This window comes from Etheostoma spectabile, chromosome 23 (genome assembly GCF_008692095.1).
Source record: "Etheostoma spectabile isolate EspeVRDwgs_2016 chromosome 23, UIUC_Espe_1.0, whole genome shotgun sequence".
NCBI classification, from domain to species: Eukaryota; Metazoa; Chordata; class Actinopteri; order Perciformes; family Percidae; genus Etheostoma; species Etheostoma spectabile.
Window position 1 is genome coordinate 5,434,828 of NC_045755.1, and position 13,457 is coordinate 5,448,284.

A 13,457-nucleotide genomic window follows, 5' to 3' on the forward strand; every position below is an offset into this window, starting at 1 on the left:
ATCAATTGCATGCTTAAAATAACATACCGGTTAAAGCCCCACCCATTTCAAGACAACCTGACCCACTTCCGGGTCAAATCTGTGCACTTCCGGGTTAGGCCCCGCCCAGTCCGAGTACAGATACAGATAATTCATGTGGTAAACGGATACAGATAATGCTGTACACGTTCATCCCTAGTATTTATCACTAATATCAATTTCACTTGAAATACTGATTCTAATGTTCATTTTGAGGGCCTCATGAATATTCAGTGGGCAGTTTGCAAGTGGGGGGGGGGCTGTGTCACTATTTTTTTTTTTAACCTTTTTCTCTATTCTCCGTCATTTCTAACTCTCCACCTTTATCTCTCTCACACTCGCCACCCTCTCCTTCTTTCATCTGCCTCTTTGGTTCCCACAAACAAGATCGTTCAGTGTTCAGAGTTGGACAGAAGCCCTGGTGAACTATAGAAAAGCCAAGTGGGCTACAATTTCAGATGCAAGTGAGCCATGACACACACACACACACACACACACACACACACACACACACACACACACACACACCACACACACCACACACAGCAACAGCTGATAGCTGTGAATACGCTTGATTGTATGGACTGTAAAGGAAGGACAAATAAATTCTGTATCTGCCTTGGTGTGACATGGATTTGTGTCAATGTTCCTTTTGTGTAGAGAATTATGGTTATGAGTTTCCTTTGATGGCGAAAACGTGTCTATGACTGTTCAGGCACAACCACGAATAGATACTTGCATGGTTTTAATTATAATTAATGTCTCGGTCAGGTATTCTCCCTTCATTTGGATGTGTGTGTGTGTGTGTGTGTGTGTGTGTGTGTGTGTGTGTGTGTGTGTGTGTGTGTGTGTGTGTGTGGTGTGTGTGTGTGTGTGTGTGTGGTGTGTGTTTGTGTGTGCGCCCTTTTGTGCATGCATGTGTGTTAAGCTGCAGCCCAGAAGTGGCCCAGACTTAATTACCCGTCTCTCGGTAGACACTGATTGCAAATCCATGTGTCTTGATTAGAGGATTCAGTGTTTCCTCTCACACACACACACACAGATTCCTGAAGCACTTCTCAACCCTGAGTGTTTTTCTGTGTAATGAATATACTAATGAGAGTAAAGCATTTCACCTGAGAGTGAGAGTATGGATTTTCATATCTTAATCATTTGCTAAACCTCTGTTTTTATTAAATTCATTTCATATCACTGTAAATGCCAAACATGAAAATATTGCAACATTTAAAGTAGGGCAGCACAATATGAGGAAAGCATGCAATATGCAATGACGTGGTTGAACGATATTACTTGTGATAAATTAACAGATATTAAAATGTACTCAGTTCTGCATTTGTGCTGCTTTGTTTTCTGCTAAATTACAATTAATTGCTTGTTTTTAAAACAAACAAAAGGCAATGATTTCCATCATTGTTTTATTAAAACATGTATCATTGAATTAAACATAAAAGCCACCACTAAAAAAAGTGACAGTTACATTTTAAATTGCAGTTATCTACTGATGTTTTGTTTGAGTGTTTAACACGATTTGTAGAAGCCTTTCGCGATGTGTTTATTGTGCCAGTTAATATCGCGATGACGATAATGAATGCTCTATGAATGCTGCTCTATTTCTCTATTATACAGTAATGAGAAAAGTACCATTCACCAGTGCTTAATTTCAGCAAATGACTAAAACACTCAGTGATTGCACCACAACAATATTATCTGTTGTCATAAGGTTTTGTTCATATCACACACACACACACACACACACACACACACACACACACACACACACACACACACACACACACACACACACACAGTTTAGAGAACAGCATTGTGTTGCATAGACTTTTGTTAAGATTTGAGATTTTAGCTGGTCCTTCTTTACCACATATTGTGTCAGTATATATGGATGCGTATATGTAAGGCAAAACTGTGAGATACATTATTCATCCAGTAACCATGCAATCCTGTCAGTTGCAACCCACATATCTTTTTAAGGCAGGTCTTTCAGACAGTGTAATGACCGTCGCTCTGACAAGTAGAGGAGCGAGAGCAGGCATTTGAGGAAGTAACGAGCAGAGGAATCCCATTCGATGTCCCACATTGGGGGCCCCCCAGCTTGGCAGAGTTGTCATGGCAACGCAGATTAAGGCCGTTTGTCTGATGTGTGTTTGTATGCATCTTTAACCCTTTCTCATACATATTTGAGGGTGAGAAGCAGTGGAAAACAGACATTAAGTCTGCAGTGTGCTTTTTAAAAAATGTGTATAATGTGTGTGCTTCAACTCCAGGCAGTCTGGGCCCTCTGGCAAAAAAAAAAAAGATTTGATTGGTTGCCTAGGCCCAGTGTGACATTGATGAGAGGTGGCACTCCGCACCTTCCACTGAAAAGTTGAGAATATTTTAACTTGTATGCGTGTCAAAAAATGTGACTTGCGATGCAAGGAAGAAGTCTGTCTTAAACAGTGAGGTACTGGATGTAGTCCAAGATTAAACAGGTTTTGTAACCTGCTTTTGTTCCTCCTGGTTATACTGGATATTAAAAGATCCCCTTGTTCAATGCAAACATCTGCTGAAAATTGTATCTGTAAATTTGAGGCTTTAGCAGTTTGAGTAGATCAAATCCTGTCCAGAATAACAGTCTTTTTTGTTACTGCTCCTCTACCAGAGCAAGGCAGTGAAAAAACTGTCCAGGGATGCACAAAGGAGGAATTTTATATTAACAAGACCGTAACATCAATGTCATGGGTTTACTGGTGAGAAAAATACACTTTTCAAGCATGCATTTTTCATTTTGAGGGTGTAAGTGACCACATTTACTTATTTAAAGTATTCCGATCTTTTACCTACTGCTAGTAAAAGTAACGGTATCAGTGTTACTTTTCGTTCTTTTTTATACTTTATAGTATTTCAGGTAATCCAAACCCCCCAAAAATAAAAAATAAATAACATTATTATTATTATAATGATCTCGGGCCACCAGTATTCATGTGAAGGAAAAGTTCTGCACAAAATTGACAATAGGACTCCATGCTGAGGTGAAATTTGTGCGGGATTTATGGAATTTATATCAAAGCTTTTCCAAAGGTGAAAGGGACAGCACCTCCTTCAGCCAATGTATAAATGAGGGGGTTTATTAGGTTTCCAGTTGAGAAAAATAAGCCAGCAGGCCACCACTGAAGCAAAGGCTATAAAGCGTTTGCTTGTAACACTATTACACTACAGCCTGGGGGTAGTATACCAAAAACCGCTTTATGAAAATCTGTATTTATTGTTTTACCGCAAAATATATGCCAAGACTTCAAATATTGGATCCCAAAAATCATCCAAATGCTGACAGCCCCAGGACATGTGCCCCACTGAAGCTGGACTGTAGCAACATCTAGGACCGCCAGGATCGACTTTGGGGAAGATTTTTGCGAGTCTTTCTTTTGAAAAATGAAGACGGTAGAGAACTGTATCAAACCATGACGGATACACAGTCTGAAGTTTAAAGTCTAAGTTCAGTAAGTAAGTGATATTAAATGTACCAATACTTAAAGCTTAAGTACGTAACCTTTTTTTACATTAATGAACATCCGTTACATTCAAGCCATAGCCAATTGAGTTGCTACAAAACTAAGAGTAGCTTCACAAAACTCTCTCTGTATTTCTCAGTATGGCTGTGTTCAGAAGATTGTGTTAAAACTCAAAGAAAGATAATAACCTTTTCCGAGGACACCTTCATGTTTTTTTTTGTTTTTTTTAATCCGGTGTCATCCGTATTATATTTATATACTGTGCATATATAGTAGTGTATACAGATTGGTGTACTGTAACCGAATGCATAATGTTATAGGCTGATAACATGTAAAAATCCTAATCTCAGTCAGTAGTGGAGTCAAAAGTATTTCTCTCTGGAAATATAAAGTAGCATGGAATAATGAGTCCTAATGATAAATAACCGTGCTGGACCTTTGCTAATTTTAAAGAATAATATGTTTAGATCTGACGAAGGTTGGTAATATCTGGAGCTTGTAACATTGGTACACTGGCAACCCACGTAGCTCCCTGTTTATTAATTAGCTCAACCTTTTTGTGTCCATCTTGTCCACAACACTGTTCCTATTGTATAATGCTGCCAAAGCAAGAGATCATGTACAAGATGTTGTTTTGTGTAAAAGGTGAAGAGCAGGAATTTGAGAGAGCAGTTAATTGATATTGTTAAACTGTCAAAAATTAGATGAAGTGGGGGGAGAGTCAAGTGTCAATATTACATTTTTAGATTGCAAAGTAATACTCATATCCACTTTTTTATTTTAACAGTTTTTTTTTTTCAGTTACATGTTTCTCACTCACAACTGAACCTCACACATCACTGATTCAATATTCTTGTTGGTTTTGCATGTGCAGTAGGTGTGACCGTAATCCACAATACATCAGAAATATTCTGTGGCACTACACTTCTATTCAGTCATTGTCAAGCTCTCTCTGGGAACCATTAGAGTTACAGAACACATGTCGTTTTTTTCCATCTGGATGGTAAAATAATTTGCAAGAAGATGTCAATAAACCTAGAGCACGCCTGTGAAAATATTTCACATAACATCACCCACAGTGCAGCAGAACAGGGACCGTTCTCCTTCAAATGATGCTGTAGCATTAGTAACATAAACAGCAGCTGGTATATCAATATCTCCTAGAGAGGTAGTACATCAGTACTGTCATATTGATTCTCATAGGTAGGTAAATAAGGTCTGCCTCACTTTCTATCAGTTTTCCATTTTTGTGTCTTAATTAGTCTCAATTAGTCTTCCTTTTGAAAATATTTGACTCATCTTACACACATAACACATACAACTCCAGCAGACCCCACATCTATGTGCTGTTTAGAAAATAAAAGGGAAATGAGAAAAGGAGAAAAAGTCTCCTCTCTCCTCAGGTTGTTAAAAAGGAAAAAGGGGGGAAAAAAAACAACAACTCAGATATTCAATGCAAAGCATCAGTTCCAGGTTCTATTTCACTTCACTCCATTTGTGCCAGGCAGGTCTCTCAGAGCGGAGCTCATCGGACGATAAGTCCCTTTCTCAGGTTGGAAGACCTCTCAAAAGTCAAGTCAGAATAGGTTGTCCAGTTCCTCCTCCCACATATGGATAGCTTCCTTTTAAAGGTTCATTCTGGTTGGAGGATTGTCATGGAGATACATTGCTATTACTGTATGCATGTGGTTAAGTATTGAAACATAAACTGCCCAGGAAATCAAGCATTTAACTGATTTCAAGTACTTTTTATAGCATTTCACAGTGTAAATTTCATTACTTGTTTTTTTTTTTTTAAGATTTTAAATATTTGAAGCTAAGGAATGTTTTTACATTGCCAATGGATGACATTACTACTGTATGATTTATAATGTGAAAGGAACAAACAGGGTATCTGGGCAGCATTAATGTGCAAGTATGACTGGTTAAAGAGGAGAGGATGAATGTCAGAAGTTAAACAGTCTGCCATGACTACTTGCTAACAGACTGAAAGAAACATTTGTAGTTTGTAGACTGTGTGTGTGTGTGTGTGTGTGTGTGTGTGTGTGTGTGTGTGTGTGTGTGTGAGAAAGGTGGGGATAGGTGATGCATGTGTGAGCTTCCTTTGAATAACATCATGGTCTAGACACAGACACACACACTTCATGCTCAACAGTGTTCCTTTTGTATCTTTGAAATGTTTGAATTTAGTGAAGTAGTAGAACTTTCCATGACGTTTGTTCTAGAGCCTAAACCGGGGTGTGCTTATACTGTAAACAGGACATTTCCAGTAAGTCTTATTTCATAATGTGCGTTTACGTTTAAGCGTGACTTCTCTGCATTTGATCTGTTGGACTGATCCCAAAATGATGTTAAACTGAGGTCGCTAACACTGACCAGACCTGCACCTGTCTTTGGTTCATTGTAAATCCAACTCATCAATAGCTTGGAGCATATAGAATAGATCTTTTATGGTCATTGTGCTTTGACAACTGAAAATTTGTAACATTTAAGTTTGATGTCCATATAGGCGCAGCAACAAAATGCATAAAATGAAATGCCACATTGGAACGTGGGCTGCTGCACTACAATGTGGCCAATTTTTCATTCCCTTCCCCCCTATTACTGTGTCATTTATTACAAACTTTCATGCCTCCGTACCGGCGATAGCCGTGGCCTCAAGGGAATTTTCTTCAGATTTGGCACTTGGACCCATGGAAAAACTGATTAGATTTCAGTGGACAAAGCAAGCTCAGTGTGACTTCATAAAACATGTTTTTGTTCATAAGTCAAGAACTCATAGACTAGTTATGACCAAAAAATGCACACAAATGTCTAATTGGGTAAAATGATGAAGTGCTGACATTTTAAATCCAGAGAGTCAAAGGTCAACTACACTATGCCATCATAATGCTCTGCAAAAAAAAAAAATAGGGGTCATAAGGTGACATAAGGAGAGACATTTGGTTGGATACTGAATTGGTGATACTAATCTGGAAAAATGTGGTGACTTTTTAGATCTTCTGCTGCCGATTGAAGGATATACTTTTTATAATCAATCAATCAATTCAAATTTATAAAAACAAAACTCTGTTTTTAATTTGTCACAATGTAGTGAAATGCAATTACTGCCTTTAACCCATTCTAAGCATTAGGAGCAGTGGACCGCTAACGTTATACGTGCATCATCCAGGGTTCAGTGTCTTGCTCAGGGACACTTTGCCATTTGGCCGGAGGAGCCTGGGATAGAACCACTCTTCTTGTGGTAGAGGGTCAACCAGCCTACCTTTGAGCCACAACTCAACCCACACAACTGCGAGGCATTAATTGTAGTTGTACTTTCACTCAAATTGTAGTAATAATACAAATGACATTGTTTACAGTTGAAATCTCCCCTGCATCACCCCCTGCCCAGCATGCAATCACCAACAATCACTGCAAAATGTCACGACACTGATGAGACTGTGTCGGCGTCTTGGGAAAGAATCTCAATTTTTTTACTTATTTCCGATATCCTGTGGGCAACACGCCACAGCGCCAGTATGGAACATCACTGAGTAAATAGACAAGGCAATGGGATATGGTCCGTGTGGGACGGGACTAGTTTCAGAATTCAAACACTCAGGGTCCCATCCTGCTGTGTGAAGGTTGCCACCAAGCCTGGAAGCAGCTCTGGGATGTGTGTGGAACCAGTCCCGTCGTTATCAAACACACTCGATACCATCATTGCTCCTCTTCTAGTGTACATACGGCTCTGACGTTGAGATGGTAATTCCACTTAAGAAATATGAGATGCCTTCCAGTTTTTCCATTATGTCAACTTTACCTTTGACCTGAGTGCAGAGAACAGCATTGACGTAGAAGGAAGGATACATGTGGAGTAAACAACAAATACACTATCCATGTGATTGTGATGTCTTAACCCTTTGCTATGTTGTGTGTTGTGTGTACAGAGGCATCCAAGGCAAGAAATGCGGTACCATTATTGTGAAAGCTGAGGAGCTGAACAACTGCAGGGTGAGGATGGATAAACACTACCTGAAGAGTCTCTGTTGTGTTTCTCCCTATTTTTTCCTGCGTCTTTCTCTGCTCTGTCTTTGTCTACCTGCTCCTTTCCCTGGCAGGACATTTGTATCGGAGGATTCAAGGCACACACTGTAGCTGCGGGAACTGAATTTTGAGTGTAAATAATGTTCATCTGTTTACAGACTTAAGACTAAAATGGCATAAGAGGCCCCTTTGTCCTTTTGTTTGAATATTTTATTAAACTTTTGGGAACAACAAAATCTCCACTAAAACACTTGAAAAGCACTTACAATCAGCTGTAGGCATTTCTGGTGCCATGTTTTGTTGGTGGTGTATTTTGTAGTTATGGGGATGACTGTTCCATTTTGAACATTAGACTTAGAAATATAAAAATGGCCTCCATAGCACCCCAACACCAACAAAAAGAAGTAAAAGATTGTCAAATGAGTCACATCTATCACTGAATACATACAACTCTTAGTAAAATAATTAAAATAGTGTAAAAAGAAAAGTAATGCTTTTTTCTTTCCTTTTCCCTGCTGGTTAGTAAAATAAATAAGAGAAAATTTAATTTTTTCTTTACATGCAATCAGTTGATAAAATAATTTAAAAATGGTATTGTTTTGTGTTTTACCACGTGGCTCTACTTTGTTTTTTATTACCGCAACATTCAAAGACAGCTTTTGCATTCAGTCTGTCATTTCCAAAGAAAAGTGGCTTTTTATCCAAACTATTAAGCTCCAAACCTTTCCACAAACATCCTCAATCGAAAAAAATTATCAATCTACAAAACGTGTTGCATTCAAGGGGAAATACGGTCTGTAGATGGGATTCTATCCACTCCTCAATGTCAAAGACATGGACTAACACTGCTTAGAAATGAGCATGCACAATGTTTAATCTATCCATTTATAATTTATAATCTATTTTTTCTGTCTCCACTCATTAGGAATCAGTAATGATGCAGTTCTGCGGGAACAAGTTAGACAAAAAGGATTTCTTTGGCAAGTCGGATCCCTTCCTGGTCTTCTACCGGAGCAATGAGGATGGCACGTGAGTTGCCCTCCCCCTTCGCTCTCCGTCCATCTTTCCTTCTCCCCTTTCACGTTTGGGTTAATCCTTCCCTGGATCCAAAGGAAATTGGTTTCATTGATTTACTTTAGGTGTAAAGCCGGGCTGCCTGTTTAAGCATGTTTGTGAATTACATGTGGAAATGTGTGTGTGTGTGTGTGTGTGTGTGTGTTTGTGGAGGCAGGAGGCATGAAGAGTGTGTGTGTGTGTGTGTGTGGAGGCAGGAGGCATTGAAGTGTGCATGTGTGTGTGTGTGTGTGTGTGTGTGTGTGTTCGATCCAGCTCTGTGGGCTCTCTTTTCTATCTTGCACTGTGTGACAAGTCAGATAAAACCTTGTGCTCTGAGGGCAGAAGAAGAAGTCCACCAGTTATCAGTCCAAGGGACTAATTAAATCACCTCTTTGCAGAGAGTGTTTGTGTGTATTTTTGTACATGTGTGTGTCAGGGCAGTAGTAGAGTTCCACAGCCCCCCACGTTTAATCTGTTGGCAGAAAGTCACCTAACTTGACTTCATTCCCTTTTCCGTTTCCCCTTCTCTCCCCGCCAATCTTATTTTGTTCTCCCTACGTCCGTTTTCCTTTTCTCACTCTCTTTTCCTCTCCTCGTCTTTCTGCAGGTTTACCATCTGCCACAAGACCGAGGTGGTGAAGAATACATTGAACCCAGTGTGGCAGGCCTTTAAGATCTCTGTTCGAGCTCTTTGCAATGGTGATTACGACAGGTGAGTCAATTTTTTTAAATACTAGCTATTCTTGCAAATAAACAGAATACAACAACACATACAACCACCTGATTCATTGGCGAGTTATTTTCAATATCAAACACACTGGAAATATCATGCATGGTCATATGGGCAACGTATGTGATTTGATGAATGGTCCTGCAGTGTGTAATGGCCTCCTCAGGCTGCTTACACAGAGCACAGCACTGTTGGGTGTGGCTCACCAAAGAGTCTGTCTTTTGGCATATTTTGGAAATGTTTTAGTCATTTTCAGTGTGAGAAACCCAAATATCTGCGATCATAAAGGAGGTACTGGAGGTATAAACAGCTTATACTCATTCATTTTTACCTTTGTCTGCATAATGTTCTGTTTGTTTAGGCTGACTGGGATATGAACAATGAGCCTTGACACCGTGCATCCGAACACATTCACTTCTGCAGCCTTTTATTGTTTACCATGCATTGGGGAGGGTAATAAAATGAAGAGAAAATAAAATGTTTTTGACAGCTGTGCATCACTGAGTGTCTTGGTCACATTTTCTCTGAGGCCACTAGTATGAAAAATGTATGCACTATATTTTGTAAGGCACTAAAAAAAGTAGCATTCAATAACACACATCTAGTGTGAATGAAAAATATATGAAGCTGTTTTCAGCTGCTAAGTAGAAATATGATTGTATTTGGCAGATTCAGCAGGAAGGCAAAGATGATTTGTCAGACAACTGCGTAATGTTTTGTATTTTTCTGGAGAAAAAGCAGTGCAGATGCATGTTTTCCTCCTGGTTTTCTATAGTGATAACGCCATCTAAATCAATACTTTCATACATTTCAATGGAGATGATATTTCTTTACAGCAGCAGTATGGTGCATCCACTTTGGTTCATGTAACTGCAGTTGTATTTAGATGATGTGTTCAGGGGTATGCTGTACTTCACAGGCTTTTTGGTAGATAATTAACATTCTTTTCTGGTGGTCTAGTTTATATTTAGTTCACAAGTTTACAGTGATAGGGGGCAGATTGCTGCTTCAATTCTCTTACTGTAAACTGTGTACTAAACAAAGAGCCAAAAAAAAGTATCAAGTCAGAACTCTGTTACATTACTCTGCATTTATTTTGATACCACAACAAGTGTCATCCTGCACACAGTCTCTCTATTTGCTTGTATAGATCTTTGATCGTGTATGAATGTGGTACGAAACCTCTTCCATCGTCCATTGCGCTGATCCAGGATCTGCCTTGAATGCAGGAGCTGTCAATGGAATTTGCTGTTATTAATTGGGTGATGGATAGCATTCAAAACATCTATGTTATTTGAAAAGGCATGTCAGTAAATTCTGCCACTGCTCTGTATCTTTTATTTTTCAGTAACCTTTTTTTTTTTTTAATTCTGCTTCTACATATACTTCTTACTTTGATCTCAGGAAAAGTCTGAGAAAACAAATAAGTAGGTAAAAGTGTGTCTCTCACGGCAGTCATGTGTTTGGGTTCATTTTGGGTGTCGACAGGAGCAGTGTAATAGCAAAAAGGCAAAAAGAAGGTTTAGCTTAGTTCAACTACCAGACAGTGGCATTCGTCTGAAAGTTTGGTCCAGTAAGCTTATTAGAGTTGAATCTATGTGGGACTCTCAACTCACAGTGGACTGCACACACAGTACAACACACACTCACACTCATACTCACATGCACTCACACATTGAATCTGTCTGTGCAGCCTGGGAGAAGAGATAAGGAGGAGCTCAATCTGGCAAACAATAGAAAACGGTGTCTGTCTTCTCCTGGGTCACACACAACACACACAACACACACACGCTCCTCATCAAAGCTCAGAGTGAGGAGGGGACGTTTCCTACTAAGATGTGAGGTAACACCGACTTAATGAGACACACGCCCATAAACACATGCATGTACATACACATTATGCCAACATCTCTACAAATGCAGGTTTCTCTGGAGGAGACAGTGTTAAGCCAACCAGGAGACACATTCATTCCCAGAGTGTCCATCACTATCAGCCAGCTCATTCCCGCTCCTTTACTCTAATGTGCATCTGGCTCTCCAAGCAGCTCTAAAGCCCATTATTGATGCTTTGTATTTCCGCTCCTTCTCATATTGAAAAATGTAAAGTGCATTTTTGGCTCAGGTTTTGATTAAGGTATAATTTGCTTTGAGAAAGCTGCCCAATTCTCTGAACAGTAAGTTCAGAATAAAGTTAAACAAGATTCAGTCTGCTCACAAACTTGTCAGCCAAGAGAGTATGAGCATTATATGATTTAGTCATTCTGACTGCCTTTTATAACTTTCTATCATTTTTGTTGTTGTCATTTTCACACCATCTTCTCTTCCCTTGCTGTCTCTCTCTCTCTCCTTCATTCTCCCCCAGCAGAGTTCCGCCTGTTTTAATTCAGCCTCTGTTCTATTATCCCTTTGCCTCACCCTTCTCGCTCTCTACATATACATATCACTCTCCTGCTTTTGTCAGAAAGAAATGACCCTCCTGTTGAACATATTGGTAGATGAAGTGATAGTGCAGCATATCTGCCTCTTGCAGACTAATCTGTTTTTTCTCTCCCCCATTTCCTTGTAAGCTATAATGGAGAGAAAAAATTATTAGGAGATGAAGGGCCCTATCTTGAATCCGGCGTAAGACTGACGCAAATGTCTTCGCTATTTTAAGACCAACGCAGTTGTTAAATCCCTGTCCTGCGCTCACGTCGTTTAAATAGCAAATGCAACTGCGCCCATCGTTGCGCCCATGGGCGTGATGGTGAATGTTTAAATATGGCCCAAAGACCGCACATTACCGGAGGAAAATACAGTGACAGGCAGACCATGTGGAATATTGCTAAGCTGCAGAATGGATCTGCTTCTCCTAACGGCTTCATGACAACAATGACAAAAGAAATTAGCTTTCTTCTGATCAAGTGTTAGACTCTGTTTTTATTGTAATTGTCCAGCAACATCATCTTTCACCTTTTAGATATGTTGCCACAAAGCATTGCAATGCCTCAAGACATAAAGAAATCCTATCAGGAGAAACATCATTAGACCCGTAATTCAGGAAACTAATGTATCTTTTTAATCTGTTCCTCATCTTATGCCTCTCCTCTCCAAACAGAACGATCAAGGTTGAGGTGTACGACTGGGACAGAGATGGCAGGTAATTCCTCTTTTATTTACCACTTCTATTGTTCTTTTTTTATATTAACTATCATAAAACCCTTTAAATTATTCACTGCAAACACATATAATATATCCTGGGTTCAATACATTACAACTGATCTCTCAGTACCAACTTTGTTTGATTTGATCTAGGTGCATGATTAGGCATATTGTGTTTTCATGTGACTCAACATCTCTGCTGTTTGTTACTTTTCCGTAGAAGTATAAACGAAGCTTCAGGCCACTGCGTTCATCTTATTAAATTTGGTTCTGCTAAGTAATACCAGAATTACAGACAGTACATGCAGATTCAATGATGTCATGATTTTAGAAGTGCATCTTCTGAATGCACTGTCATTCAAATTTTGGGATTTGCAAAACATTTTTTTACTATTCTGTGGTTAATTACTTAATCACATGCATCTTAAAACACAAGATAGTTTTTTTTAATGATTTATATCAACAACATTTATTATGTGAGCTCTGTAAACTGACAAGGCTCCGCTCAAGTAATAGCAGCAGAGAAACTAAGAAGTGCTCAACAACATGAGATTTACAACAGTTTATTTATTTTATTGGTAATAATCGTGTTGACGATTATTACCAAGTATTGATGTTCAAAACAAGAGTTAGTGTCAGTGGTATCAATACTGAAGTATCGACCAGTACACCCCTACTTTGTTCAGGGGGTTGCCATTTGCAATGTGCTACGGCAGAAGATTGCACTGTTGTTGGGCAAAAACTTGCACTGTGATGTCATCTGGCTGTGGTAGAACACTTTGTGACACAAATGCTGTATTTTTACTGTGTATCTTGTGATTTTCATGAAAAATATCAAATAATTGGCACTATGATAACTTTCCTGAACAGTTCAATTGTTCTGATGCGTCTGATGAGTCTTTAGACTCGTGTCTCTATTACTCCAACTGGAGCCTCTGGATCTGGTTTTCACTGTCCCCTTGCATTTTTTTTTT

The 13,457-nt window shown here is 39.2% G+C and overlaps 1 protein-coding gene across 1 annotated transcript in view; it reads left to right on the plus strand.

The window, feature by feature from the left end:
- LOC116672933 (copine-8) overlaps positions 1-13,457 on the plus strand; it is an 87,465-nt gene that overhangs the window by 49,786 nt on the left and 24,222 nt on the right. The window contains exons 7-10 of the mRNA XM_032504916.1: positions 7,460-7,523; positions 8,482-8,585; positions 9,220-9,324; positions 12,440-12,481. Of these exons, the coding sequence (XP_032360807.1) occupies positions 7,460-7,523; positions 8,482-8,585; positions 9,220-9,324; positions 12,440-12,481 (315 nt within the window). The remainder of the gene's footprint in view (positions 1-7,459; positions 7,524-8,481; positions 8,586-9,219; positions 9,325-12,439; positions 12,482-13,457) is intronic.